The 24,588-nt window shown below is 40.0% G+C and overlaps 1 protein-coding gene across 7 annotated transcripts in view; it reads right to left on the reverse strand.

The window, feature by feature from the left end:
* The window catches only part of UGGT1 (UDP-glucose glycoprotein glucosyltransferase 1), an 86,918-nt gene that overhangs the window by 59,044 nt on the left and 3,286 nt on the right, over positions 1–24,588 (reverse strand). For all 7 annotated transcript variants that reach the window (XM_042853521.2, XM_065556080.1, XM_008165823.4 and 4 more), the window contains exons 2-10: positions 19,002–19,140; positions 14,534–14,616; positions 13,834–13,964; positions 12,435–12,547; positions 9,511–9,685; positions 7,883–7,979; positions 5,556–5,634; positions 5,200–5,300; positions 3,226–3,325 (exon numbers count right to left, since the gene is read on the reverse strand). In XM_042853521.2, the coding sequence (XP_042709455.2) occupies positions 3,226–3,325; positions 5,200–5,300; positions 5,556–5,634; positions 7,883–7,979; positions 9,511–9,685; positions 12,435–12,547; positions 13,834–13,964; positions 14,534–14,616; positions 19,002–19,126 (1,004 nt within the window). In that variant the 5' untranslated portion in view covers positions 19,127–19,140. The remainder of the gene's footprint in view (positions 1–3,225; positions 3,326–5,199; positions 5,301–5,555; positions 5,635–7,882; positions 7,980–9,510; positions 9,686–12,434; positions 12,548–13,833; positions 13,965–14,533; positions 14,617–19,001; positions 19,141–24,588) is intronic.

The following is a 24,588-nucleotide window of genomic DNA, read 5'->3' on the forward strand; positions in this document are numbered from 1 at the left end:
ATACAAGGTTTACAGTTGGTTCAATGGCTCTCAGCACCCCCACTATAAAAATTGTTCCAGCTCCCCTGCTTTCAGCAGAACAGCAAAGATTTCATCAATGGAATCCAAGAACCTGTGAAACTTTTCATATTAAAAACACAAACTCAAAACAATGGTGGAGTCAGCCAACATTTAATGGCTAAGCTAAAAGGCAGTTTGTGAAAGTCAATACAAAGCTAAGAATATAGATTCATCGATTCTAGGACTGGAAGGGACCTCGAGAGGTCATCAAGTCCAGTCCCCTGCCCTCATGGCAGGACCAAATACTGTCTAGACCATCCCTGATAGACATTTATCTAACCTACTCTTAAATATCTCCAAAGATGGAGATTCCACAACCTCCCTAGGCAATTTATTCCAGTGTTTAACCACCCTGACAGTTAGGAACTTTTTCCTAATGTCCAACCTAAACCTCCCTTGCTGCAGTTTAAGCCCATTGCTTCTTGTTCTATCCTTAGAGACTAAGATGAACAAGTTTTCTCCCTCCTCCTTATGACACCCTTTTAGATACCTGAAAACTGCTATCATGTCTCCTCTCAGTCTTCTCTTTTTCAAACTAAACAAACCCAATTCTTTCAGCCTTCCTTCACAGGTCATGTTCTCAAGACCTTTAATCATTCTTGTTGCTCTTCTCTGGACCCTCTCCAATTTCTCCACATCTTTCTTGAAATGCGGTGCCCAGAACTGGACACAATACTCCAGTTGAGGCCTAACCAGCGCAGAGTACAGCGGAAGAATGACTTCTCGTGTCTTGCTCACAACACACCTTTAATACATCCCAGAATCATGTTTGCTTTTTTTGCAACAGCATCACACTGTTGACTCATATTTAGCTTGTGGTCCACTATAACCCCTAGATCCCTTTCTGCCATACTCCTTCCTAGACAGTCTCTTCCCATTCTGTATGTGTGAAACTGATTGTTCCTTCCTAAGTGGAGCACTTTGCATTTGTCTTTATTAAACTTCATCCTGTTTACCTCAGACCATTTCTCCAATTTGTCCAGATCATTTTGAATTATGACCCTGTCCTCCAAAGCAGTTGCAATCCCTCCCAGTTTGGTATCATCTGCAAACTTAATAAGCGTACTTTCTATGCCAATATCTAAGTCGTTGATGAAGATATTGAACAGAGCCGGTCCCAAAACAGATCCCTGCGGAACCCCACTTGTTATGCCTTTCCAGCAGGATTGGGAACCATTAATAACAACTCTCTGGGTACGGTTATCCAGCCAGTTATGCACCCACCTTATAGTAGCTTCATCTAAATTGTATTTGCCTAGTTTATCGATAAGAGACTGTATCAAATGCCTTACTAAAGTCTAGGTATACCACATCCACAGCTTCTCCCTTATCCACGAGACTCGTTATCCTATCAAAGAAAGCTATCAGATTGGTTTGACATGATTGGTTCTTCACAAATCCATGCTGGCTATTCCCTATCACCTTACCACCTTCCAAGTGTTTGCAGATGATTTCCTTAATTACTTGCTCCATTATCTTCCCTGGCACAGAAGTTAAACTAACTGGTCTGTAGTTTCCTGGGTTGTTTTTATTTCCCTTTTTATAGATGGGCACTATATTTGCCCTTTTCCAGTCTTCTGGAATCTCTCCCGTCTCCCATGATTTTCCAAAGATAATAGCTAGAGGCTCAGATACCTCCTCTATTAGCTCCTTGAGTATTCTAGGATGCATTTCATCAGGCCCTGGTGACTTGCAGGCATCTAACTTTTCTAAGTGATTTTTAACTTGTTCTTTTTTTATTTTATCTGCTAAACCTACCCCCTTCCCATTAGCATTCACTATGTTAGGCATTCCTTCAGACTTCTCGGTGAAGACCAAAACAAAGTAGTCATTAAGCATCTCTGCCATTTCCAAGTTTCCTGTTACTGCTTCTCCCTCTTCTCTGAGCAGTATGTGTACATGTACATAATTGTATGTCTGAGCATCTCCCTTTCTGCCATGCTTTGGATTTTGCTAGTTCTCAGACTGTAAGCTCTTTAGTATCTACCTCTATGTCAGTACAGAGACCAACACAATGAGGCCCCAATTCTGATCAAAGTTTATGAGCACTACCATAACACAAATATGAGATTACATACAAAAAGCTATGTTAAAAGAATGTTAAAATTGAAAAGTCAAATACTCAAAAGTTGGGAAATGTAACTTTAATTCAGCCTCGTTGTGAGTAGGCAATAGTCTTGGCCAACATTATATGGGAAACCTGTGACAGAGCCAGGAATAGAATCCAGTTCTCTGGGATCCCAATCCAATGCCTTAAACACAAGAGAACATGAATTCCCTTCTTGCAGCCCTCTGCCTCATTCTTTGCCCATTCTGTAAAAGGAACAAATAGCATATGAGAATATAATCAAGTCTGTACCATGTGCATACAGGGAGACTGAATTAAGACATACCCCTACCTCAGGAGCCAAAATATGTGCTGGGGGAGGGGAAGAGGGTATGAGACTTTGTTCAGTAATACTTGCTGTGAAGTGCACAAAATTATTAACACCAGACAATGGAAGAGATAAGACTAGAACACATGGCCTCCTTATGGTGCCCAGCATACCTCCCACTACATCAAAGGGGCATTCCTGCCATCTAAATCAGAAGAGTTTTCAAAATAAATCTTTCTCCCCATTAGCCAGGGAAACCAAGCTAGCAACCTTGTTTAAACACATTTCCAATCACAGCATGGATGTTGTCTGTCTCCAGATTTTCACAGAACTGTATATTTGCCAGGAACTGAGCAAACACTCATCCTCTTACACCAGACGTGCCCCCTTAACCACCTTGCCAATTACCAAGACATCTCCCCTGGACCATAGTGCGAACGGGTGCAAAAAAAATAAATCTAATATGCATTTGAGGACCACAAGTGAGATCACAATATGAAAAAGGCTTGTAGAGCACAGAAATCATGCAGGTAACAGTGTTAGCGTTTCAGTGATTAACTCCAGCTTCCACTGAAGGACAACTTCGTACACTCATCAAACTTCATGCTAAAGATCTTTACTAGGGACATGCTCTCACATGAAAGACTTGTACTTGTTTACTTTCAGCTACATGAGCCTCAAGAAACATTTAACAGGCCTACTTCAGCTTTAATCATGCTGAAGAGAGGAGAAAATATGGTTAGGAAAGTTATTAAATGGAAAGCCTCCCTGATCTTCTGCAATGAATTACCTGGCCTTTGTAGGGAAGTTCTGACTGAGGTCTTTCATGACCATCAAAGCATCCACAGTGGGAGCAGCCAGGATGCGAGCAGCGGTTTGAAAACTTAGATCTAAAAATGAGAACAGTTAAGTCAAGGATTGTAAACTAAACACAGCAATGCATTTAGTGCAAAACCAACTTAATACATATAATTGCCATCTTCACGTCACACAAGGACTTCGGACACAAACATTTCAGAGGATGATCTATTGCGTGTGGAAATCTTGAAAGCTTAATTTTCTGTCTGTCCCTATTAGGTGCTCACTTTGGTCTTCTTTCTGATCTATAGCCTTTAGTAGCCAACCTTGTGTAAATGGCTTCCTGAAATTGAAACCCTGAATCGTCTCTGCAGGCAGTGCCAAGAATTCTAGTTCACCACAGACATGAGGAGCCTTGGCTGTCTCTGGCTAAATAAATCTACTTTGGGGGTGGGGTCTAGATGCTTGCTTCCTGGATCTAGGACCCCTACAAAAGGACCTTACAATGACATGATTTAAGTAGATATTTCATTGCATATTTATCATTATCATTTTGCTGTAACTTTCTGAAATAGTTAATGATTTCAGTTCTTCTCCAGGAGCATTGGTAGAGCAGGTTCTGTGCAACTAGACTATTCTACATGCAATAGCCTTAGCTATTTCTTTTTCAGGGGCCGTCAGCCTCCCTCTCATAGGCTTGTTTAACAAACAACAACTATTCTTGGGACTGAAGCACAGAGCAGAATATGGAAAGCTTTTGAAATATGGATCGAACAAGGGAGGAAAAATGAAAAGTTCACTTGATGTCTTTTGCAGGAACTCTAAATTAGTTTACATTTTGCGGCAGCAGAAGGAAGGAAAAATGGCGAATATAAAAAAAACTGAGCTGAAAAGCCCAAGAAACATTTATGCTACAATAACAAGGTGTTTGCATTTGGCTGCATTGGTGGTATTTTTATTTATTTTTCTCTTTTTTAAACTTAAAACTATTGATTTGGTAACTTGTACAATATGACAGCACCATAAATATACAGGATTTTTCTGCTGACCACAATGAAAATTGAGAGCAGTACTAAGAAACTTGCAGGATTGGAGTCCTACATTCACTCCTTCCTATGAGTTTTCTATATTTCTCCCTAGAAAAGAGACGATAATGGGAATTGAGGGTACTTCATTCACATCACATAGGAATGAGCCCTTAGGCCCCAATCCTGCAAACCCTATGCACATCCTTAACTCTACCTATGGGAGTAGTCCCATTGTAGACAGTGGGATTACTTACATTAGTAAAGTTAAATAAATGCCTAAGCAGTGGCAGCATCAGGGCCTTAAAGAGTAAAGTTGTCCAAGGTGAGTGCAAAGAAAACTTTGACCTCAGAACATAGGTGCTGGAACTAGAGGTGCTGCCACGCCCTCTGGCTTGAAAGGGTTTCCATCATATACAGGGTTTACAATTTGGCTCTCAGCACCCCTACTATAAAAACTGTTCCAGCACCCCAGCCTCAGGATCAACAACATCTTGAGTTTAGTCCTTCAGTGGCTTGGAGAAAACAGAACCTTCTGAGGTAGGGTGGGGCCATGACAAAAGATATCCTTCAATTTTCCTCACTCTCTTTTCTATACTTTGCAGATACAATAAGTTGGCACCCTACACTTCCAGAAGATAAGCCAGGGTGCTGAACATCAAGAGTGTTTGAGTACCAACAATGTAGTCATTGTGTAGAAGGAAAACTTCATGGGTCCCTTACTTGGTATGGAAACTTACTAAAACTACTTCTATTACTACTTCCCAAGAAGGTTTAGATTGAAAGCTGCTGGACATTCCAAGAATTTAGTTAAGGTCTCCCTCGAGAATACCCTCCTATAAGCAAATATCACTTTCATGGAGAGACCATGCAAGGGACATATTTTTACATAAATTTAGTTTTAGTACAACTAGGAAGAAGCTTTTCCACATATAAATTACCTTGTAACTGCCATACTTTTAAAGGTGCCATTTCATTGGTACTTTCAATAAGATGCTTTCTAAGCTCCTTCAGTTCTTCCTTCAAGTCAGGATACAACTGCCTGAAAGAAAAAAAACCAGACCTTCCTTAGTGCCAGATCAGTGAAACTGTAGCTAATCCAAAGAAATTAGCGAACCAAAAATATCTGCATCTGCCATTACACATAGTTTCTGCTCTCTTATGGCCTTTAGGCTATTTGAGTGCATTGCTAAAACTCTAACTGCCTACATAGTTTTGGGGTTTGTTTGGTTATTTTTGTAAAAACAAAGTAGGTTTTACCATGCTACAATAGATTTTTACCAAACGAATGTCTTACCTTAGCTTTCCAAAGAGAAATCCTTGCACTTCATCAATAGGGTCATTTTCACCTATCATTGTAGCATTCACCTCTGTACCTATAAATACAAAGCAACACTACTATTACAGCACTATTCAGATGGTAGTTTCTTACATATATTCTTTGGTTAGTTTTACATAACAGCAGTAAGCAGTAATGATGAATACTTACTTTGAAATCTACAAATGAGTGATGTGTACTTTACAGAAAGTGAGTAAGCAGTGTCGTCTCCATATTTTACAGATGGGGTAAACGAGGACAACTGAGGAGTGACAGCCCATGGTCATATGGCAAGTCATTGTGAAAACTGGAAATAGAAGCCAGTTCTTGTGACACTCAGCCCCGTGATCAGTTCACTGGACCACAGTTGCCATGACTATCTAGCAAAAGTTCATTAAAAAATTAAACCAGCTAAAAACAGGATGCTGTATTTGCCGCCAAATACAAGAAACAGAGGTGCAGAAGTGAATCTGGAAATTATACTCCTCTTCCCAAGGGATGTTAAGAGCTCCAAAGGAGAGCACAGCCTTTGTATTAACTGTAGAGATGACTCAGCAACAGTAGGAAGAAAAGGGGGGTTGGATCAGAAAAGGAAAAATAGAGGAATAGTGGGATTTGCTAGGGTAGGAGGATTTTTCAGTGTAACAGATATGTCAATGCTACAAAATACTCTATTTTTCATTAATAATAAATAATAATAATGTGTATATATTGACTAACACAAAAGGATCTTCCCATAGATTCAGTTTTATCCAGAATGAGGGGGTTTTCTTTAAAAAAAAGGGGGGGGCTTCTATTCTATAAACCAATACACAAAGGTCTTGCTGAAGTTGTAATGATACATTAATTAAATTGCTCACACACTAATGCAACAAGAATAAAAGCTTCCTAAATTGAAATTAATCAGATGCTCCAGTATGCCAGTTATTCTCAAAATGATCATTAACTAGTAATTTAGGCTAAAAAAAGGCATTTGAATGAAATCTGCTCAATCTAGAATAATTTGAGGGATAATTTTTGTACATTGCAAAGCATTTTATTGTAAGAGTCTCAGAGAGAATATTGACAAAGCACAGAGTTACGAACACCAGAGTTACGAACTGACCGGTCAACCACACACTTAATTTGGAACCAAAAGTACACAATCAGGCAGCAGCAGAGACCAAAAGAAAGAAGGTGATGATGGGAGTGGGGAAAATATAGTAGAGTACGGTGTTAAATGTAAACTACAAAAAAATGTTAAGGGAAAGCTTAAAAGAAGATTCGACAAGGTAGGGAAACTGATTCTGTGCTTGTTTCATTTAAATTAAGATGGCTAAAAGCAGCATTTTTCTTCTGCATAGTGAAGTTTTAAAGATGTATTATGTCAATGTTCAGTTGTAAACATTTGAAAGAACCACCATAATGTTTTGTTCACAGTTATGAACATTTCAGAGTTAAGAACAACCTCCATTACTGAGGTGTTCGTAAGACTATGGTTCTACTGTATTTAGAAAAAGGTCACACTGCAAACCCTAAAACATCTTGCATGAAGTATAAGTTTTATTCTACTCAATAATTATCTATATTTACTCTGGATGAAAGGAAATGTATTTAAATACAGTATGGCTACTGCTAACTTTCTACTGAGTTTACCGCCATATAGGCTGAAACAGTATCAAAGTTAGTATATATGTGATTAAGTCAATGCTAATATTTTAAAACAGATTAGAAGAGCAGGACTTGCTTTTGATAGTAGCTATTTCTTTTTAAAAATCCAGAAGTATCGGATGTCTGCTAAATGGACACAAATATAAAATTATTAAATGCAATTCTATAAAATACATATATACACATGAACTTAACTAATATGCAGTTTAGCCAGTCTGTGTCAGATTTCCAGAAATGGGGATTGCCCCTATTCTTGCTCCAGAGATGGTAAGAGGGGCAAAACTAATTTTAAATATTTTAGTCTCCATCTCCCTGTATGGCTTGGAAGGCTGATGGAGGAACCATACTATGCTCTGGAGAGGGGTAAGGAAGAAGTAATGCCTTGGTGTTAGTAGTAATAGTAATCTGTCTAATTAAAGAATGGCATCAATATGCTCTAAAGAGAGTAAACCTGCTCCCAAAATTAGAGGAGGAGGAGGACAGCACGGAGAGTAGGAAGGAAGAGATGGTGGCTCTTCAGAACTCAGACAGGGAAGAAGAGCACCATCTCTTGCCCTCTGGGAAAAAAAACTATTCATGTGAAAAAAAATATGAAACCATTTTATTATAACACAAATTATTTGTATATACAATTCTTATTTTAAGTAGGAATTCACCTTTCACCTGGGTATCATCCTTGGCCTTATATTCTGTGCTTTTAATAGCCAGTTCCACACCATAGCCTGACAGGTAGACTTTTTCTTTACTTGGATTCTGAAAGAAAACGTAAAAAACCAACAGCACATAAACATGTCTTTGTATGGATATACAACACACTAAGCTAGTGTTTCCCATAGCAAAATAGCTCATATTGCCACATATTTAAAGGGGTTGGAGTACCAGAGCATGAATGTCTGTCATTTTAGCATTCAGACACAACTTGTACAGTATAAAATACATAAGAAGTAGCCACAGGATGAGTTATTTTGCAGGAGTACAGCATAATCGTTTAATGTCTTATTCCTACTAGGCTCTTTGCAGTTAGTCTAGCTGAAGAGGAGGACAAAGAATAATAGGAAACTAGGGCTGGTGAATGGTCCTGTGATGGAATCCCTGGCTGCGTCCAAAATAAAGATTGTGAATACTGAATAGAACCAAACAAAAAATGATGCTGCATAAGCCAGTATTTGAACCAACTTTAGATGGATACATTTCTTTAATCAAAATGAACAGCAGGGAAAAAAGTGGTTCTTTTTTGCTGAGAAGCAAGGGAATGAAAATACTCCAGCCTCCAGCATTCACTGAATGGTAAAAATAAATAGGGAATACCACAGAAATGATCAAACCAATTAACACTTCAGGACAGGAGATCATATATTTATGTTTCATGATTTTAAGATGACACCTCTGAGCACTTCATAAAAGTCTTAACAACATATTATAATCAAATGGCTATTCTAACCAATGCCCAGAATTAAGCATTTTATGCAAATAATGGGAATTCTGTCACATGGAATTGTGTTATTTTTAAAAAGAAGAGGGTGGTATACAGCCTTATTCTTTTTGCTGTGTCTCACCGAAAGTACAAATATCACTAAAGCTGAGCCAATTGATGCCTTTTCACATATAGCAAATTTGGCTGTCAGCCCAAGTACTACATTTATGGCTTTTATCAACACTATCACACTATCAGGAAGAGAAACTAAACAGATCAAAACTCTTGTAAGCCACTAAAATGTACAATTAAACATCGATTCTACAACTATTCTTTTTGAGCTCCAATATAGAAAGTAAATGTGGGGTGTCGTCCCCCCCTCCAGATTGATGGGATGGAGGGAGAAACAAGAGCAGATCACAGTAGGACTGGTGAATGGTTCAGCAATGGAATTCAATCCTGTTCCAAATAAAAGGAATGGCCTCCATTTGGAAAATACCTCTCACTCTTTACTCACCCAGCTTATGCTACAAATGTTTTGTGCTTCACCACACCACATTTAAATGATACAAGTAATTTTCATAATTTGGTTGTATAGATAGGTCAGAATCCAGAAATGCAGTCTGAATATTCAGTTTAATGCAAAGAAAATATTCCTGTAACAGGAAATATGGGCTTAGATTTTCAAAACGGGTGCCTAAAATCACGGGTGTTTATAGCCAGATTCACACCTCTCAAAAGTTAGGCCACTCATTTAAGTATCTGAGTGTGGATGTCAGAGCCTCACCTTAGGCACCCATTTTTTAAAGTCTTAGCAAGAGGCTCTTCCTAATTCCAAAGAAATTGGTTCAAAATAATATCAGTACTTACAGCAACATAGTGTCTGAGGACGTAAGTGATTTCTCCTGCACTGGCTTTCGAAACAAGCAGGTTGTGGAATTTGGAAAACTCCTCAGTGCCAATCTCAGCATAGAGTATGACAACAGGACTTTCCGGGTTTGAGAGGGGGAATCTGTGATCTCCTTTGAACAAAAATGGCTTCAGCCTAAGAACAAACATCAAGAATGTGGTGGTTTTAACATATACTTGAAAGAGGAAACTGAGCAAGATGCATCCAAATCTCTTTTCCCTCCCTGTGTAACCGTTAGGTGTCTTTTCACAAAGGACAAAGTCTCAGACTATTCTCTATTCATTATTAAGCTTGTCAGTCATTCGTGTGTGGTAGCAAAACTTTGATAAAATGGAAAAACAGGGCTCCAAAGGTTCAACCGTAAAACTGGATGGGTGGAGGTTGGAAAGCACCTAACCATGATCCTTATATAAATGAGCAACAACTTGCTTAATGTTTTCAATAAACTATTTATTGGGGCATGAGTCCTATCTCAAAAATAAAATAAGCTAAACACAACAGACATTAAGGAGACATTGCCAACCTCCTACAGGTTTAGTTTTCCTGTTCTGTATTTTTGTGTGTGTATTATCTCCTCTTCTTTTCAAGTCTTGACCCTAATATAAGGTTCAAAATATTCCCAAATGGGATTTACCAACAGAATGCATCTGCAGTGCATGAGCAAGATGATGCTATGCACCTGCACATGAACCAGAAGTAAAAGATGCCAATCTTTATATTTACAAAAAATCAAGCTGCAAAACAGAGAAAGAGGAATCCAAAAACAGATTGTAGTTTAAATTTCTAAGATGTTAATAATTACTTTTTGTAAAGTCTCTCACTTTTTAGTTTTGTTACCAGGATTTACTGCCAATTTCAACTCGATTATTTCCCTGCATAATCCTGTTAGTTATGATGGAAAATAAATTTAAGATTACTATTGTGTGTCATTTTAAATAATATCTGAATGAAAATAAAATAAATCTGAGACTCATGTATTTGTCAGCATAAGCTCTTAGTTTTTGTTGTCCTCGACTTAAAATGTGCGACACTTACAACAGAACCACTCTCAGAAATAGTTTTTAAGCATTCTGCTGTCCAGAATTTTACTGTCCATGGAAAATGACAATATGGTAGCACTGACTCTAGTATTTATAGTACAAATATCTAAATGTAAAGTATTTTACATATTCAAAGGATTACTGTCTTACTATACTAACACATTAATGCCCTAGGAACACATGAACCACATCTAGATTCTGGAGTGGTTGGAGAGTTCATGGTCCTCCACAGTTAGCAGAGACAGGCTGCAGTGTAGGACTTAATAAACGTGGGAACTTTCTGTCAAGGGAGTTCTCTAGTTTCTGCTTAAAGCATAAAGGCTCTGTGTGTTTGTCCTCATACTACACAGATGTGACCATTGGTGTGCATCTACTCCACTATCCTTCCTCCAACAGAGGTCAGCACCATAGTGCAGAAGAAGATATGAACCCTCATAATGGACAGTTATGCAGTCGGGATTACCTGGGGAAAGTTTCTGCCTAACCTCAGGCAGTTTTTGTCCAAAACATTATCTCATACCTTTTTGTACTGTCAGTAATCTACTCCACAACTGATTAATTTGGAGTAACATTTAGCAGACCTGTGTAGTAACATTGTGCAGTCCAACCATGTTCCTTTTAAGACAAATTTGGTCCAGCAATCCAAATAAAGAATCCTCTCTGTTTATTATACCCAAATTCTGTTCCTTCTCTCATGAAGGACACTACAACTTTTACACTCATTAATTTAACTGTGGCTCTTCTGGTTATTCATATTAAATACCTAATTACTGTTTAATCCTAAAATGCTTGCCCCCAATAATATCCAGCAGCAGCAAATTCCAAAGATAAATAATGTTGTGAAACAGTCAGCTGTCACATGGGGGTGATGGGGTGGGCAAGCAGCTGACTCCAATTAAGCAGTCCTCTCAGAGGCTGCTGGGAGTGGGAGGGGTCTGGCCCTACATAAATCAGGCCCAGCTCATTCCAAGGAGAAAGATGATTGAAGCAGCTCTCAAGAAGATGGGGGAAGGAGAAAGAATAGCTCCAGAAAAGGGGCAAACAATTCTGAGTTTAGGGAGAATGAGGCACCAACTGCAGCCTACCTCCCTAGAAAACTTTGGACTTACTCTAGAGGTAAGAGAACTATGGGGAAACAGCACTAAAAGCTTTCAGAATAGATGAGGATGAAATAATACTTATAAAGTGTATTATTACTGCACTTTCTCTGGCTTTATATTCCCTCTCTTCTCCCTCCCCCGCCTTACGTACCTCCTTTCTCGACTCCACATTTTTCTGTGGTGTTCATATCATCCTGGTCCACCAGAAATAGCTTGGTGACAAATGCATTTTGGAGGAGTGGGAGAGGAACTACCAGTTTTAGATGTGTGGCCTTTTATTTTTGATTTTCCCTTTGCTCTCTTATTTTCAGAAAAGAGAAACAGGAGCATCTGACTGACCTCTCCTTAACCATTCATTAACTTTTATATCTTTATTATGTTAGCTCTTCCTCATCTCTTCTTTTGTTACTACTTTCTTTTTTTTAAACTCTTTACCTGGACACTTTCCCACATTTCTAAGAATTACTGCTGCCCTTCTACAGACCTCTTCATCTTCTACTAGTTCCTTTTAGAACATCCTTACTTTATGGTACAATTTTTGAGAGTGAGAAGGATAAGAGAATTATTCCTGACTGGCTTGACACCAAAAAAATAAATTGCAAATATGTGTTTACTACTCTGCCTAAGAAAGGGCAAATACAGATGGGAAACAGAGTATGTAGAAAGTAGAAATTCAATAAAACTTCCCCACCTTAATAAGTCTAACAAAGTTACAGTTTGGGCTAGATCTTGTATAAAGACTACCTTTCTGAAGCTGTTTGTAAAAGGATTTCAAGGGTGTCAAATTCACAAGTCTTCTTCCCATGCACAGCAAAAAATGAGTTACAACCCACTGGTGGAGGTTCGTCTGCTGCTATCTGTATTAAAATATCTGTGTTACAATATAGTTTATAAAATTTTCTTGGAACAAAAATAATAGAAATCACTACATTAAATTACAAAAAGAAACTGAAAATAGGACTTTTAGGCAATAATAATACTAGGCTCCCAATCAAGGAGCTCAAGGTGATGTACAACTCCAATTACTAATGTAATTAAAAGCTACCTGCTAAACAAACATTCTCTCTTTACTTTTTTAACACTTAAATTTCATGAATGATATGGTTTGCAGAGGGTATTTACAATGATAGGGCTCTTCTCTCCCCCCCCCACCCCCCCAACTTCAAAATTGTTTTATTTTACATATGTAACTACACAGAACATTTTATGCATACCAGGAAATTCCTTATTTTTAAGCACCAAAAAGTCAATCTCTAAACATGATCAAATCATTCAAGATGAAAAGGAAAACCTCCTCAGAAAAGAACACAAGTCTATTACTAAAATAAAGTACATTACAGAATGGTGTATATTTTTTAACAAACTATAAATTGTACTAGATTTGTAAAATAAAGATGGAAAGAATACAATTTCCATTTAAGGATTCTGATAACTCCAGTTCCACATGCATGGAGATAATATCTTTAGAGTCCCATAACAGAACTACTGAAGAACTAGTAAGTTTATGATGTCACAGATGCCATGGAAATGAAACCTGATTAACTATACAAATAGAAAAACTCTTTGATTAAGGTTGCTAAGAGGCAACTATACACTTATCTAGCCCTTTACTTACAAAGCCCAAATATTTAAAAAGGAATTAGATGCCAAAAACAAAAACCCTGGGTCAGTTATTTTTGTGTTATGATAAAAATATATATTCTCAATACATGAGACTGAGTATTGTAAGATGTATTTTTGACACCTTGCAGAGAGACTTCTGGCAAAAAGTGAAAATTTACATTAATATTTCTAAAGTAAAAGTAAGCAGTAAATTTTTAAAAAGTTAAGCCATCTGAAAGACGCTAAACAAGGTATAAACCCCTTTTTCCCCCCTCTTCAGGTCTCCATTAATTTTCCATCAAAATATTTAAAGTGGATTAATCACTGTTATACCTCAAAATAACTTTGTTTTTCAAAACAAGCTAGGGTTTGACTATGACATGGAATAGAGGCCTTTACCACTTTGAAAACAAGTGTCAAACTACTTCGTCATTTTTATTTGAGCCACAAACTTAATATCTGTAGGTAGCTGAAGTAGCTACTTCCTTCCTGGATCCTATGAAACAGTGTCATTGGATGGCTTCCATTGCTTTGTACTAACCTGCTGAAAGGCTTGAATTGTAGCAGAATAGGAACGTAAAGACAGGGAAAACTTCAACAAGTTCTGCTGCAGCAGTGACAGATTCTGGCAGGCTGCTTTCAGCATTGCATGGTAAGAGGAATAATTGGTACCTGCAAAGCCAGAGCACAAGCAATTAACCTCCATGTGAGACTATTGCAGAAGAGGGCCATTTAACTGTAAATCATGGGTTTTCACAATAATCTATACTATGAAAAGTGCAGGGGACCATTATGTAGTTAAAACCTGAAATAATAAGGGCCAATATCACTAAGCAATATGAAGCATTACTCCTGTCCTTCTTTTCTTTAAGAACCCAGTTCTACAGCTGGATCTGCACTAAGTTCCTTGTAACTTTAGATGCAACTGCAGGATCAGGGCCTAAACATGAGGAGTGTGGGAATATAGTTAAAAATTGCTCACTACTTACTATTTACAAAATGACTTTTCCCAATAAACACAACCTGGCACAACCTGACAGATCAGTTTTAGCACATAGACTGGCTTTAATCAACTGGCTGTTTGTTTGCCCTGTTCAGCTCACAGTTCCCACCACAATGTAAGTTATATAGATAGAGTTTATATTCCATTTTTCTGTGATTGCATACATTGTAAAACATTTTGCTTACTCTTATCTATGCTGATTAATATTAAGCAAGGAAAAGGGTTTACAGAATCTTACCACCATGATCTGATGATCTAATATCTTGACTGGCCTCGACAAAAGTCCAGAATTTCTCTTGACCTTCTTCTGCTAAAAATTCACTGAACAGAGAGGGGGAGGGGAAAATCTTCAGGAGAACTTGTTTTATGATGATTATCTCAAATTACAGTGCTTTATGAAATTGTTAGCTTTTACAGCACATTTTAATCCCTAGCATATGTCTGCCCATATAAGAAACAAACATCATTACTAGGAAAGAAACTAGAAATAGAAGGAATGCTGCAAGTAAGGCTGATTGATAAAATTGTGTGGAGCAGTGATTCTCAACTAGGGGTATGCATACCCCTGGGGGTATGCAAAGGTCTTCCAGGGAGTAGGTACTCAGCTCATCTAGATCAGTGTTTCTCAACCTGGGGGCTGCAGAATGGGTTCAGGGGGACTGCAAGTGCAGGGTTGGCATTAGGGGGTGGCAAGCAGGACAAATGCCCAGTGCCGCACACCATAGGGGACTCTGTGAAGCTAAGTTACACTCTTCAGCCCGCCGTCTGGGGCTTGGGCTTCAGACAAGTCTCATAAGTGGGGGGAAAAACAGGCTCAAGCATCACACTGAAATGTAAATACAGTATTTATATTCCAATCAATTTATTTTATAATTATGATAAAAGCGAGAGTCAGCAATTTTTCAGTAATGGTGTCCTGTGACATTTGTATTTTTAATGTCTTTTTTTTTCTAAGCAAGTAGTTTTTAAGTGAGGTGAAACTTGGGGTATGCAAGACAAATCAGACTCCTGAAAGGGGTATAGTAGTCTGAAAAGGTTGAGAATCTCTAGTGTAGAGAATGCTTGTAAAGCACTTATTAATCCCTCACAAGCATAAGCTCTAAAATGCACAAGTGTACATAACTTGAGGTTTCAGTCTATCCCTTTTATGTCTGAGCTAGCAATATTTGTGGGGAAAACCATTTATACAATGAATTACAGGACATTTTTATGTGAGATTTGTTTCACATAACAAAAATCCCCTATTTCAATAGCCCTGTAACCATTCCTAACAGTAATGATCGATAAAGTAGGTAGATTTTTCTAATATGAAAAGTTTATTATATGCTTCAAACACCAAGGGTTTGTTTATTTTGACTATGAAATCAAGTAGCAACAGGATAAGGTAAAAAGCAAGTTAACCATGATAGCAATTTGTGTCTGGGTTTCAATCTATTTTGAGCTAATCCTGATTTGAACTTCTTGAGAACTGTGCAACAAATTACTATACTAGTTTCAGTAAATCAAACTGGAGGGAGGATTCAGCACTAGAGTTTCACCCACATTCACATCATTCCGTAGCTCACTGCAGATAAATGCAGAAGCCTGCTCATCAGACACTTAAGATATAATGATCACTTTTCCTGAAGGTGTTCATTAGTGTTTGAAATATTTATTTTTTGGTTCTTTGTCTGTTTCCCACTTAATCTCTTATCTCAAGGGGAGGCCTATGCTTAAAACACTGCCACTGTAGCACTTCAGTGAAGACACTACCTCTGCTGACGGGAGGGCTTCTCCTGTCAATGTAGGTACTCCATCTCAGCGAGGTAGGAACTATGTCAACAGGAAAAGTCCTCCCATCAACATAGCGTGTCTGCATCCAGGGTTAGGTCAGTTTAACTGCGTCACTCAGGGGTGTGGATTTTTCCAATGTACTTATACTGACCTAATTTCCTACTGTAAACCTGGTGCAAACATGGTCTTTTGTACAAGTGTTGTCATGCAGCCACATCACACGGTTGAGGCTCATCTGTACCTTTTGAGATGTGTCTCTCCATGGACATGCTTTCTAAGGCTTTGTCTACACTGGAACCTGAATGACAAAACTCTTGTTGTTTGGGGGTGTGGAAAAAAACACACAAACCCACGAATGACAAAACTTTTGCCGATTAAAAGCACCAGTGTGAATAGCGCTTTGTCAGCAAGAGAGCGCTCTCCTGCAGACAAAGCTACCGCCACTCGTTGGGAATGGAAGTTTTTTTGTTAGCGGGAGAGCTCTCTCTCCTGACACCAAACAGCGGCTACACTGCACGCCTTTTAGCAGCACTGCTGTAGCGGCACAGATGTGTTGCTAAAAGGTGCATAGTGTAGACATAGCCCTAGTAACAGGGCCAGCACCTGCTCTTAAGAGTGAAATCTCACAATTCACCTCCCCCAAACCTTTAGATGGGCTCCTGGTTATGGCACCCTGTTTACCAACCAGGCCCAACTGGTTTTGATGTCAGCCAAAGACTTTCCTTTGGGAGCTATGATCAGTATAAAAATGCATGGATAACAGAGAGCTTCTTCAAAACAACATACTAAATCAATGGCACTAGGGATCATTTTCCATCCTATTTTTAGCAACCTGAATAGCAAAAGGTGTCTAAAACAAACTCTTAAATACTTATTTAGGAATCTAACTTCAGGTACTTTTTAAAAAAAAATCTTGGCCAGAAAATCAGGAACAGCTTCCTGACAAGAGACCTATTAAGCTGTGGAATAATCTATCAAGGATCCAATTTTGATGATTCCATTAAATCTTAAAGTGAGGTAATGAAGATCCTAACTTTACTATCTCCCACCTACAGAACACAGGTTTTTTAGTATCCAGAATATTTAATACCTACTTTACCATTGGGACCTTCTCCATAACCTCATTTTGCTTAGACTTTGAAGGGCTTAGTCTCAGCTTTATATGCACTGAGGCAGGAACATACTGTACCATCCTTTGTGTCATCTGCACTTAATCTTGTTTCCTTAAATGCCTTTGTCATGGTATTTCTCCTAATTTCAAGGCTCTCTCCACTCCCAGTGTTTTTAACAGCTCTTTAAAAGCTTTAAATTAATAGCTTGTCTCCTTGCTTAAAACTGTTTTCCTGTTTTGACAGGCAAATTGATTTGTATTGGAGAATTTCTCAGGACCACTATACTCCTGGCATATTTCTTTTTAAACAGTTAGGCATTCCTAAATGTTATAAGGACTTTCATGTCCACAGATACCCTGGTGATAAATGTGCATTAAAAACTGACATTACATAAGAGAGAGGTGGTTAGATTTTGGGCCTACAGACCTGTATCATTTTCCTGTAAATGTTTCTATAAAGTTCCTATTCAAAATATTCTTTAAATAAAACGTCATAAAAGTGAATAGTGTTTTGTTTTTAAACATTGCTCCACACTTTTTTTAACAAATCTATTTCTTTGTTCTTGGTGACTTATTTAAAACACTTTGATAGTGTAAGATACAACAATCTTCCCTCCGGGCCAGGTTACTAATACCCCCAAACCTGCAAACACTTAGGCACTTAACTTTATGCAGACTACAACTGGGCTACTCATGTTAGTAAAGTTACACATGCATTAAGTGCTTGAAGAATCTGAGCCTATACAAACAACATTACACATACGGGATACAATCCTGCTTCTGTCCAAGGGAATTTTACCATAGAACCCTCTGGGGGCATGACAGGGCCCCTACATGTGGGCTTTATGAATAGTGTTTATAAATAAAACCCTTAGGGGTGGGGGAGGAAATAAATTAGCACAGATGTAATGCTCTGACCAAGTGTTGATTCATGACACAGAACTTATCCAAAAGGGTGTCTATCAAATGTGTGGGAGTATTCCTTCCTCCCTCCCTCCAAAAAGTGCAGTGATCATGTTTAATTTGCAAAGTTTGGTTAGAAGGACCTTAAACAGAACTAATGGATTGAACCAAGATTGAGAGAGTTTGAGGTGCTTATGATCAGTGAATGGGTGGGTGTCTGTCTCTCTTCCCTTCACAAATTCTTCTAAACTAACATCCCTGCACTGTTTCCTTCATCTTTTTGATCTCAAAATGCACTTTGATTAACAGGTTGGATTTAATTCTTCAGCACATAATATATGACACCTTTAATTCATTTACAGTAGAGACTATATAGGTATACCAGCATATTTTCAAATCAGAACTACATGAGAATACATGATAACTTCACTACCTCAGATGAGGAGGCAGGTACTCTCTGGACACATTTGAGGCTGAATGCTCTGCTACAGTTGGCAAGAGCCCAGAAGTCAGAGGTGCTGACAAGCAGGCTGCCTCAACTGGCTGGAGCTCTCTAATGATGAAGTGGGAAACACTGCAGGGATGGATAATCTAGCTAGAAGAGCAGCAGTGGGAGTGATGTGGCATGGGGTACTGATGTTGTTCCCCTCTACTGTATACCAGCCTGTTAACACAGGCATAGGAAAAATGGGACATGAGAGCAGAACTGTGCATCAAGTCCACAATACTGGGGGGGGATGACTGAGTAAACAGTTTTAGACACAGCACATTGGTGCTTACATCTAGTTGCTAAGGTATGCTGCCAAATACCATTTAATACTCTTCTAGGATTTACTATATTGTGTGTGTGATTTAGCCCACAAGCTAGCATTTTTATTCTTCTAAATTTCAGATTTGTGAATGAAAACTAACAGCTTACCTTGCTTCCAGTAACAAAGGGGTTGACAACCACTTTGTAGTCAGGGATGTTGTCACTGCTTTAGAATCTGCCTTTGCTAGAGAAGAGCTGAACCAGATTCCAAGAAGTGCAATAAAAATTCCCATTTTATAGAAAATGCCTAGAGGGGAAAAAAATCATGTTTGTTTCTCTGAAACATTACATTTATAATGTGGGGGGGGGGGGAAGAGGGGTGTACAGAGTCCTAGTCTAACTAAAATGTAAGTCCAGGTTCTATTTGAAATTAAATGGCCTATATTATGCAGGAAGTCAGACTAGATCACAATAGTCCCTCCTGGACTTAAAATCCAAGAACCTAAGAATATTAGGAGACAAGGATTGTAAGATTAGATGCCTCCGCTACAGTCAAAACTAAAACCATAGGAACACAAGGGCATGAGAACCAGTTTTTTTTTGCACATTTATTTCTAGATTCGAAGGTCAGCGACCACTGTGATCATCTAGTCCAGGGGTCTCAAACTCAAATGACCACGAGGGCCACATGAGGACTAGTACATTGGCCTGAGGGCTGCATTTACTGACCCCTCCCCTCAGCCCTGCCCCCACTTCACCCCTTCCCTGAAATCCCCACCCCAACTCCACTCCCTCCCTGCCCCCAGGGGGAGCAGGAGGGGTGTGGCAGGGGCTCAGGGCAGGGAGTTGGGGTGTGGGGTGCAGGATGGGGTCAGGGTGCAGCAGGGAGCTCAGGGCAAGGGGTTGGTGTGCAGGAGGGGTGCAGGGTGCAGCAGGGGGTCAGGGTGCAGGGTGCAGCAGGGGGCTCAAGGCAGGGTGTTGGGGTTCAGGGTGTGGCAGGGGTTCAGGGTGCAGCAGGGGGTCGGGGCTCAGGGTACAGGGTTGGGGTGCAGGAGGGGTGCAGCAAGGGGCTCAGGGCAGTGGGTTGGGGTGCAGGGTGCAGCAAGGGGTCAGGGTGCAGGAGGGGTGTGGCAGGGAGCTCAGGGCAGGGGGTTCAGCTGCAGGAGGGGGTCAGGGGGTGGGCTCTGGCCTGACGCACACTGGGGGCAGGGCAGGCTCCCTGCCTGCCCTGCGCCCACGCTGCTCCAGGAAGCTGACAGAACCTGGGGAAGGAGGGGCGCAGGGGTCTGTGTTGCTGTTGCTTCAGGCACTGCCCCCAGCAGCTCCCATTGGCCACGGTTCCCTGTTCCCAGCCAATGGGAGCTGCTGGGGGCAGTGCCTGAAGCAACAGCAACACACCCCTGCACCTCTCCTTCCCCAGGTTCCGTCCCGGAGCGGCACGGGGGCAGAGCAGGCAGGCAGGGAGCATGCCCTGCCCCTAGTGCGCATCAGGCCGGAGCCACTCTAGATAAACACTGGGGGAGGGTGGGGGGGGGGGCCGCAGAAAATAACCCCTCGGGCTGCGTGTTTGAGACCCCTGATCTAGTCTGACCACCCGCATAAAATACGCCACTGAACTTCCCCAAAATAATTGCTGTTTGAACTACAGCAGGGGTTCTCAACCTTTTTCTTTGAGGTCCCCCCCAACATGCTATAAACTATGGTCCACATGTGCCACAACAACTGTTTATCTGCATGTAAAAGCCAGGCTGACATTAGGTGGTAGCAAGCAGGGCAACTGCCTAGGGGCCCACGAAGCTAAGCTTCTCAGACTTCAGCTTGAGGCCTAGCTGGCAGGGCTCGGAGCATTGGGGCTTTAGCCTTCTGCCCTGGGCTCCAATGAGTCTATTACTGGCCCTGCTCGGCAGACCCCCTAAAACCTGTTCTCAGCTCCCCAGGGGCCTGAGAACCCTGCTCAACTACAGCATAAGTTTTAGGAAAACTTCCAATCTTGATTTAAAAATGGTCAATGATGGCAAATCCACCACAACTCTTGGTAAATTGTTCCAATGGCTAATTATCTTCACTGTTCGAAACTTAGGCTTTATTTCCAGTATAAATTATGTCTAGCTCCAACTTCAAGCCACTGGATTTTGTTAGACTTCTGTCTGCTAGACTGAAGAGCCAATTATCAAATTTCTCTTTCCCCATGTAGATGCATATAGCCTGATCAGTTCACCCTTTAACTTTTTGTCTGTTTACCTTGAGACTGTCACCATAAGGTATGTTTTCCAATCCTTTAATCTTGTGGCTCTTCTTTGAACCCTCTCCAATTTAAAATCCTTCTTTAACTGTGGACAGCACAACTGGACATAGTATTCCAGTAATTGTCACACCAGTGCCAAATACAAACTCAACTTAAGCTCCCCACCCTACTCAAGATTCCTGTTTATGCATCCAAGGACTGCATTAGCCCTTCTGGCTATAGTGTCTCACTGGAGGATCATGGTGGATATTCATCTGTATTCATCTGAACACGGACTCCAAGTCTTTTCAGAGTCTCTATTTCCCAGGATAGAGTCCCCCCATCCTGTGAGTCAGAGCTACATTCTTTGTTCCTAGATGTATACATTTACATTTGGTCATATTAAAATGCATTGATTGTTTGCAGCGAGAATACCAAGAGATCCAGAATGCTCTGACCTGTCCTCTTCATTATTTGCCACTCCCACCCACATCTGTGTAATCTACAAACTTCATCAGTGATATGTATGTTCTCCATGAGCTAGAAGAAATGTCAAATAGCATAGGGCCAAGTAATGATCCCTACAGGACCCCACTAGCTACACACCTGCTTCATGATGATTCCCATTTACAATTACATTTGGAGACCTATCAGCCAGTTTTTAATCCATTTATTGTGTACCATGTTTTGTATGCCAAGTAAAATGTCTTATGGGAGTCTAGGTGTATTACATAAACATATTACCTTTATCAACCAGTTGAAATCTCATCAAATGCACAAAAAATAGCTTGATAGGCTCTATCTTCCATAAACCCACACTGATTGGTATTAATTACATGACTCAAAGAATTAGAGGGTGGGTAATATATCAGCTCTACATTTTTGCTGCCAGAGACCCCTCACATACAGTGTGCCCCAAAAAAGGCATACTACAAACTAGTCAAATTTAAATCACGTGTAAGACTAAGTTCCTGACTATCTATGGTGATTAAAAATCCTATACCCATTTCATAACTGTAGAGATTTATTACTAGTGGCCTGACCAAAGTCAGACTCTAGGGTGATGGGAGCCAGATAAGATTATAGAAGGCCCTGTAGGTTCAGTTGGATTCAGTGGGTCCCTTCACTCAGGGATACTCTTTCCAAGGAGTCAAGAGCCCTCAATTCTCTCTAGAGGCTGGCTTAAGGATGAGGGCCCTATGGACAAATAAAGTGGGGACCCTAATGGAAGGCCATGCTATAGTTTACAAGACATGTGCCATGGAAATGATGCCATTATATCCTCTCTTCTGCCCCATCCATTCACCATGTTGCAGCTAATGTTAACTTTCTTTTCCAGAATGACTGAGCCTCACCCCAAGTCTGAGGAATGAGACAAAGAATTTGAGAAGTTCAAACTCCTTGGCCTCATTTACTAAATGTGACATGGGGCCACCCCAACTCTGCTTACATCTTGGCTCTCACTCCTCTCCTCCTTTTGCAAAATTTAATAACTCTGGGCACAACACTCCACCCACCTCTCAATGCCATTTCTGCATCTTTTTCATGCTGCTGTCTGCCAGTAACAGCTTTCCTTTTCCACTATGCCAAACCAGCTCACTCTGCTCCTTTAAAGCCACTTTTTTCCAGCTAACATTCCACAAATAACTACCCTCTCTCTGCTCTTTCTTCATTATGTGATCCTTAACTTTGGTTAAGTTAAAAGAAATAAACCCTTAGAATAAATGTGTCCTGCTCAACTGCATAATCACTGTATATGTTGCCCCTGGGAAGTAGCCAAGTTGGCAGCATGTGAGATTGCTGCAGCACTTCACTTTGGGCTTTCTCCTCCCACACTGTAACAGTCAACATTGTTGTCTAACCCCCTACTTCCATGGACTTTAACAGAAGCTGAGGATGCTCAATGTCTCACATGATGGGCCCTTCCTATCCCAAACTATTGCATATCGTTGCAGTGTACTGTTAAACAGATCTCATTCCAGTAATGACTGTGTGGAAACAATGCTTAAAATCTCATTCAGGTCAACTCCTCCTTCCAAAGTCAATTTTAGTTCTGTGAAATTTATTGTGTGGGAATCTTTTGTGTAGAACCTTGTCTTTTAAGGTTTCATTAACTGCACATGTACAATTAACGATCTCATGCCATTTGTTTTTTGGTCAGGTAGAGGCCTGCCCTCATTTCCTTGAAATAAACCTCCCTATCCCTCAAAGATGGGGCAGACCTCTTATTATAGTTTTGATATGTAACAGAAAAATGAACTATGTCCTGTCTAGTGAATATGTTGGCACAGCAGGAGACAATCTGTCATGGACAAAACAACCCCTGCTGTGGAGATGCAGTACATGGCTAATCATAATTAAGACAATGCATGGACTATTCTGGACAATGGCTGACAGCACAACTCCTAGAAAACTAATCTAGTCAGAAACATGAGGGGTGGCCTGAGAACGATGAAGGGGTTGAGCTCCATGAATATGGTAACAGCATGAATGACTGAGACACACAGACCTTGTCATGGTCTCTGTGAAATAACTGAAAGGAGAATAGGCTGACCTCAGACCCTAAAGTAGGTGTTTGTTTCATTTTAAAATCTTGTTACTCTACTCTTTTCTCTAATGCATAAATAGATTGTTTTTAATAAAGCTACTGAACTGTACTGGAAATTCAGCTTCCTCCTTAAAGAAAGACGCAAGCAGATACCCCCCTACCCAAGCGTCCTGTCAAGTTAGAGGTCTGTGAACCTACACACTATATACTCTGGAATCTGTCTAGAAATCAGATCACAGGATTACACTCCAGGGAAAGGCTAATAGCCCCTCCCCCTGGGCAGCAACTTAAAGATCAAAAGAAGGAACAGAGGTATTTATTTAGAATTAATAACTAATAAAAGACTTGTCAATGTTTTAGGGTTCCCATAAATCTTCAATAATACAAATTAAGTCTCAGCAGCATTTAAATCAATTCAGCAAGAGCTCAACCTGCCCCTTGCAAAGACTCCTTTCCACACCTTCACATAGGAAGCACAACCTCAATCTTCTCCAAAAAACACACCAAACAGATGTCTTTTGAAGCATGGCCTGAAGGTCACCAAATTCCAACTATTTTGGACTAAGGATCTTTGATGTTATAGGTCGATATAGGACCCAGTTTGGGAAACCTTTATTAATGTGAATAAGCACATTAGTAAAATGGGCTGTTATTTATAGTCTGATTCAGAATCTGTGGGAATGAAAAGCAATATATACACGTCAAATACAAACTGGGTGGGAAGCAGAACCTGGCACAGGAGAGTTTGTTCCTGCAAAATCCACATTCTTGCGCATGGACCTGGCAGGATGTCAGCAGGTGAACAGATTCTGGAGCTTAGATAGAACACATTGGGCTAATAACAGATATGCCATAGGCTGTTGGTGTTATGACCTACTCCTGAACACTCTGCAAGAATAGCAAAGGCTGGGAGATAGCTGCAAGAGGCATCCTATAGAAAGAACCAGGAGAAATTTACAGACACTGACACATAACAAAAGTTG

Source organism: Chrysemys picta, chromosome 9 (assembly GCF_011386835.1).
Source record: "Chrysemys picta bellii isolate R12L10 chromosome 9, ASM1138683v2, whole genome shotgun sequence".
Taxonomy (NCBI): Eukaryota; Metazoa; Chordata; order Testudines; family Emydidae; genus Chrysemys; species Chrysemys picta.